Source organism: Lolium rigidum, chromosome 4, assembly GCF_022539505.1.
Source record: "Lolium rigidum isolate FL_2022 chromosome 4, APGP_CSIRO_Lrig_0.1, whole genome shotgun sequence".
Taxonomy (NCBI): Eukaryota; Viridiplantae; Streptophyta; class Magnoliopsida; order Poales; family Poaceae; genus Lolium; species Lolium rigidum.
This window is the reverse complement of record NC_061511.1, coordinates 252,583,506-252,590,305: the sequence shown is the minus strand read 5'-3', so window position 1 is coordinate 252,590,305 and position 6,800 is coordinate 252,583,506. Positions and strand designations below refer to the sequence as shown.

The window sequence follows — 6,800 nt, the reverse complement described above, 5'->3', positions numbered from 1 at the left end:
AACAAAAAAGGACGGCTAACAAAACTATAACCTAATGTATTAAAAATAGTACTCACTCCAATCTATAATAAATCTTATTAGAGATTCGATAGAGCAATTTTATTAAAAACTTCACACATAGATCAGGTCATTCATCCTTGTGAGGCCGGCGAGGTCGATCAGATGTGAGGGGAACCAAACTGTAAAGATGGCGGAGGTGGTGGGTGCACTAGGTTTTGGAGGAGAGGCACTAGGTTTCCATATCCCGCTCATACGAGTATTACTTTTAGGTTTTTTTATAGATGAGAATTGATATTTTCCTTTTAGGGTAAGTGAGAACTGAATGACTTTCTTCTTCCCATTTCATCGTACAGGCCCAGGTCCCGGAACAATCAGAATCTTTACACATTTGAAGCCCAGCGCGTCCTTGCTTGTCCCATTTTAGCCCATACTAGTATACTACTACTACAGTATTAACGAACAAGTCGACGCGAGACGCGAACTCCAGTAAAAAAAAAGTCGACGCGAGACGCGAACTCCAGTCTCTGTATCTCTCTCAAGAAAAAGTCTTCAGGTCGGGTCCACAGCGAAACCCGCCGCCGCTGATGGACTCCTCTTCCTCCTCGGCGGCCGCTGACGGACCTTCAGCGGAGGAGAGTCTGGCGGTGTTTTGGCATGAGGGCATGCTGGCCCACGACGCCGGCCGCGGCGTGTTCGACTCGGGCCGCGACCCGGGCTTCCTCGACGTGCTCGACCAGCACCCGGAGAACGCCGACCGCGTCCGCAACATGCTCTCCATCCTCCGCCGCGGGCCCATCGCGCCCTTCCTCTCCTGGCACTCCGGCTGCCCAGCCCACGCCAGCGAGCTCCTCTCCTTCCACACCCCAGGTCGGTCAGCCCCCAAATCTCATCGCGGAATCTAGAGTCCGTATCTGCCTGCCAGTCATATTGCTGATCTTGTTTAAATTACCTCCACTTGTGTTGTGGTACATCTGGATGGTGTTGGCATTGCACTGGAAGTCTATCTAACCTAGAGTTCGAATCTGCCTGCCAGTCATATTGTTGATTAAATCACCTCGATTTTGTGCTGTGGTACAGTTAGCTGGTGTTTGCATTGCAATAGAAGTCTGCTATACTGTACTTTTAGGCCCCATTTTCATGTTCATGTGGGGGAATGAATGAAATTCCTTTAAAATTTCTACGAACTTCTGTGTTCCCAACTGACCCTTGATCTTTTGTGGTGGGCAGAGTACATTGACGAGCTGGTGCAAGCAAACGCCACTGGGGCCAAGAAGTTATGCGAGGGGACCTTCTTGAACCCCGGCTCATGGGGCGCGGCGCTTCTGGCTGCTGGAACGACCTTATCTGCGGCGAGGCACATACTAGATGGGCATGGGAAGATAGCCTACGCATTGGTCCGCCCCCCTGGCCATCACGCGCAACCGGACCGTGCCGACGGCTACTGCTTTCTGAACAATGCTGGGCTTGCAGTGCAGCTGGCTCTAGACTCAGGCTGCGCAAAGGTTGCCGTTGTTGATGTAGATGTGCACTATGGGAATGGCACAGCAGAGGGCTTCTATCGGACGGACAACGTGCTCACAATCTCCCTTCATATGAATCATGGATCTTGGGGTCCGTCACATCCACGGAGTGGCTTGGCTGACGAGATTGGTGAAGGCAGGGGGCTTGGGTACAATCTCAACATACCTTTGCCTAATGGAAGTGGGGATGCAGGGTATGAATATGCAATGAATCAATTGGTTGTCCCAGCAATTGACAAGTTTCAACCTCAGCTTCTGGTTTTTGTCATTGGCCAAGATTCTAGCGCGGTAAGTTGCACTTATGCATTCTTATCTACTTAGTTCATAACATGTGCTAATACCCCCATTCCAATGAATAAGGCTTATATTCTTTTTCGAAAAGTCAAACTACTTAAATTTGACCAAGTTTTTAGATAAAATCATTAACATGCATAATCCAGAAAATCAACACCATTAGATACATGATGAAATATTTTTTCAGATGATATCTATATAATATCATAGTTCATGATAGTTTTTTTTCAGTTTGTTTAAACTTCATTTTGCTTAACTTTTGAAAAAATAGGCCTTATCCATCTATCTTGCTAAATCGTGTGTAGTTGCACATTTCTACAATTGTAAAATATAGATAAGTAAAATTGTAGTTAACACTTATCTTGCGTAAAAAAAAATTGATCACTGTCAAAGAACGAAGATGTAGTCTTTTGGCGGTGGGGACTTGGTTGGTGATGTTGCAGCATGGAAGAGTAGGCCTGTGGGTTGCGCTAGCTTTGGATCAGTTTGGAGTTTATCGGGAGAGAGGGAATTGTGTGAGATTGCGGTATTTGCGGCTCCCTTTTATTATAGACCTTTGGTAAGTGGATCTGTGAGCATTGACTTAGTACTAATATGCCCGATCTTAATGGGAAATTTGATCTTAGACTCTATTTTTTCACAATGTGATACTTATTGTCGATGTCGTTTGGTGGCACCCGTCGGTTTGTTGTTACTCAAATAGAAACTGTGGCTTTGCTATCACAGTATAAAGTGAGTGGTTTAGAAATTCCGTCTACCACTTTGAAATACAAGATGGAGTTCTAAAACCATACAGCCTACCCGGTAGCCTTATAACATACCACAAACTCAGCTTGCATCGTAGACGATGCCATAAGAGGTTGTTTGGAGCTTTTCCATGAAATGGCCCCACCTGGGTGAAGATATAACTTCATTTGGATTTCTTAGTATTAGCACACCATGCAAAGTGTGCACTCAGGGTGTGTTTGGTTTATGCCCAGGGTTGCCCTTCCAAATATTTGGCTAGCCAAAATTGTGGTTGATGCCTTGCTTGCCATGAATTGGCTAACATTGGCAAAAAAAACTAAAGTTGCTAGTGGGGCATTGGCACGCCCTGCGAATTGGAAACCATCCAAACACATACCAACTATTTGGTTATAGCCAATAAATTGGTAAGGTATAGTTTGGCCACACCAAACACACCCTGAGTAACCTTGCAGATGTCGCAAGATCTTAACTGCTTCCAGTGGATTTGAGTTAAATCTGCCAAGCTCTCACTAACGAATGCTAAGTGAGGGCACGTACAAACTGAGCATGCTGAAGCATAAGGAATAGCCTTCATTTAATCGAACTAGTTGGGCTTTGGAATGAACCGAACTTATCACCCTTAACAATTGGAGCATGCGTGCTAGAACAGTTTTGCATGTTGTATCTCTTAAGCACTCAGCATTCTCGACCTATCTTGGTAAATCTCAATGCATAAAACGTAAGAGGCATCACCAAGATCTTCCATATCAAATTTGAGTAGAGAAAACCCCATGGTGTCATGTAGCGTATTCTTGGCGCTACTAGCCAAAAGGATATCATCCGCATAGAGAACCAGGATTATTAACTTGCCCCCTTTAATCTTAATGTAGATGCGATTGTCCAAGCTCATTTTCCTTAAAACCATTTTTTTCTTATTTTCTGCATCTCCAGTATTAGAATTGGAGATGTGGGAATGAATGGTAGCTCTTGGATAATCGCTAATGGGACATGAGCCCAAATTTCTCAAGATCTATCTTCCGATATTGTGAGCTCCCACTCATTTATGCATTTTCTAAGAATAGTCATTTCCACGAACTTAGTCTGTCTAGGCAGTTAAAGTGACACCTCTTTCCTTGAAGAGGATACCAATGAAGTACAACTCACAATTTTAGGGTCTAATTTTTTAAGTTTTGGATTAAAAATCCTAGCCTCAGCAGGACAACCCCACACATAGTAAATAATTGAAAGTGAGTTTCCTGTCAGTCCAGCATTCATAAGGTGTTTTGGGGTGCTGACTAAGTGGGAACTTGATTTAATATCCGACCAGCTATCTGTAATACAGCTCCAGAGAGCACCCTATGAGTGTGCGATTGCAATGCTTCACTGCTCCAACTTGCTGTGGCTTGTCTTACGTGAGGATGCTCCAAGAGCACCCTCTAGTCTTAGTGATGCATTATGCTGAGAAAAAGGAGTATGCTGTTAAGGCTGAGAAGTGGGAGCGGTCAAACCAGACGTCACTGATAGTCTGATAATCATTAGGAACAACATCTCCCTTGGAATAAGGGGAGCAATCCCTGATTTCAAAGATGCTAAGACGTACTTGGCCTTTGGAGGAGCAGTTTAAAGACTCCTCGAAGACTTATGCCAGTACCTGATTATGAGGATGCTACGGTTTGGGGCATAAGGAATCATATCGTCTCCATGTCTGATATAGCCGCCAAGCTTAAGGGAATGGACATGGCTCTCTCATGGCTTTCTTCTTCACTTTGTTATGACTTAACTACCAAGTGAGTTTAGCATTTTAAAGAAAATTTATAATACTCATGAGGAAAAGTGGAGTATCAGTGACTTCATTAGCTATTGGGTTGAGGAAGAGGAAATGCATAATGGCAAGAGGACATAAGGCTTAGTTAATGTCATTAGTCCCACTAAGAGGAAGCACCAAGGGAGCCTTTTAAGGCTAAGAAGAAGCTTCAATTCTCTCCTAAGGCCGAGTCTAGTAAGTTAAAGGGACATAAGCCTCAGGGGAGATAGATATTGAAGGACTGTGCAAGCTTTAAGAAGTGGCTTGCTAAAAGGGCCATGATATAATTTATTTATTTGTTGACGAGTCCTTTTTGCTGATTTCCCCTAATACTTGGTGCATTGAATCAGTTGTATCGTGCATGTTACTAATTTCTTACATGGTGTGCTTTCTGTGGGATTATAAGAAGCGGATTATAAGAAGCGGGAGAAAAATCTTTAGATTGCAAATGGGAAGAACACTGAAGTTGAAGCTACGGTGTGTTCTCTAGTAGCCTTAGAAGGCGGCTACACTCTTCTGCTTAATTATGTTCATTATGCTCCTTGTTTAAGGGGAAATTTGATTTCCGGATGATGAACACTGTGTGCTAGTTAGGAACCATAAGTGCATTACTGAGTTTAATGATAATAATTTGGTCTTGCTGTCAGTCATGACAGCCATAAGACAACCTCTTATGCCTGATAGCAAGACCTGTATTATATCATTGAACTCAGTAATGCACTTATGGTTTCCAAACTTACACCCATAATGTTCATCATCTAAAACGGAAACATAAATTAATTTTCCCCTTATACTAGGAGCGTAGAGGATATTATTAATTGAGAGTGTAGGCGCCTTCCAATGCTAGTGCAGAACACCAAAAACTTTGACTTCAATCTCATTTCCATCAATGACGCTAAGATCTTGGGTGGAAAAAATATATTGAATTAAAGAGGACTATTGAATTGAGAAGGGTAGACGATATATTTCAACACTCCCCTCACGTCAAGGCTAGACATACCTTAAGAAGTGAGACCACTTGGGTTTGATACCATATTGAATTGATGCAAAAGTCTGAACTGGTAGGTAAGGGTGACAATATATTTCAGCACTCTCCGTCACGTCTAGGCTCTATTAGGCCTTGCATGTGGGATCGATGAAGGTTGCAACTAATTTTATTCAATAGTGCATTGGCCGGGTCTTGAACTAGAGACCTTCTGACTCTAATACCATATTCAATTGATGGACTGACTAATTCACCCAAAAGTCAGAACTGATGGAGATATGCGATGATATATTTTAACAAGGAGCAATTATACCTTGAAGATTGAAATGACCATATATGAATGATAGCCTCCTATCTTAAACTGTATTACTCCATGTTCTTTCTTTGCATGATAAAGAACTATATGAGTCTATTGGACTAACTAATTGTGATTTTTGTCCGATGCAGTTTGATCCAAATGGAAGACAGTGCCTGACCATGGATGGTTATAGGAGAATTGGAAAAATAATGAGGAGCATGGCTAATCGGCATAGCGATGGGAAAATACTGATTGTCCAGGAAGGGGGTTACCACATCACTTATTCAGCATATTGTCTGCATGCGACATTAGAAGGTGTTCTGAATCTTGAAGCCCCATTGCTGGATGACCCAATCGCGTATTATCCAGAGGATGAGAAATATACCATGAAAGTAGTCGATGTCATGAAAAGATGCTGGAAAGAATCCATTCCCTTTTTGAAGGACATTTAGAAGTGCGTACGTCTCTTTGATGTTATGCGACGGTGAACAGCCTTGATTTAAAATCATGCCATAATCTGCAATCATAGCGGAAAGGGGAAGCTCCAGATTTTCATGCATCTTCCCTAGACCCCTGATTCCTGTATTGTTGGTCACATGGTTATTGTACATGTATTTGTCTAGGTTCGCCATGGGATGTCAATTGGTACTCGCTGCCAACATTTAGTTTTAGTATTCCAAGATTTCTAGATAGCCATTTATCTGTATGCTTATAGTTTTTTCTTTTTGACAAATGTATGCTTATAGTTAACTTGTCATGTAAACTTTGTCCGTAAAAGGAGATACAGATAAGTAGTCAGATTTTTATTAATCCTTGAGCAGTTTGATAAATAGTAAAAGTCTTCGGACAGCAACCAGCGGCAATTTTTCAGACATATGCTTTTATCACTCTTGTAGGAAGTATGTTTACCCGTTATTACCACATTTTCCATTGTTTGAACAGAGCATATTTCTGTTACATGCTGTCCGTTGAAGAGAGCATATATATCTGCCCACACCTCTCATCGACCATATTTCTGTTGTATGCTGTCCGTTGATGCCTGTTTTTTCACATATGGAACAGGAGCTGCAGGTGCTATATACGTGATGGGAGGGGGGAGGAAATTGCTGGCTCGTGCTCTCAGTTCATGGATAACGCTACTTCCGCTGAAGCAGCTGCTCTTTTGCAGGGCTT

At 42.6% G+C, this 6,800-nt stretch overlaps 1 protein-coding gene across 2 annotated transcripts; it reads left to right on the top strand.

Annotated features, from left to right (window-relative positions):
- Nucleotides 1–540: 540 nt before the first annotated feature.
- On the top strand, nt 541–6,480 carry LOC124707522 (histone deacetylase 8-like). 2 transcript variants are annotated; one of them, XM_047239181.1, is made up of 3 exons: nt 541–867; nt 1,228–1,808; nt 5,798–6,480. In XM_047239181.1, the coding sequence occupies exons 1-3, from the start codon at nt 585–587 to the stop codon at nt 6,077–6,079; spliced, it is 1,146 nt and encodes a 381-aa protein (XP_047095137.1). In that variant the 5' UTR covers nt 541–584; the 3' UTR covers nt 6,080–6,480. The 2 variants fall into 2 exon arrangements, with proteins under 2 accessions (XP_047095137.1, XP_047095136.1); XM_047239180.1 differs by having other exon boundaries at nt 5,777–6,480.
- The last annotated feature ends 320 nt before the right edge of the window (nt 6,481–6,800 follow it).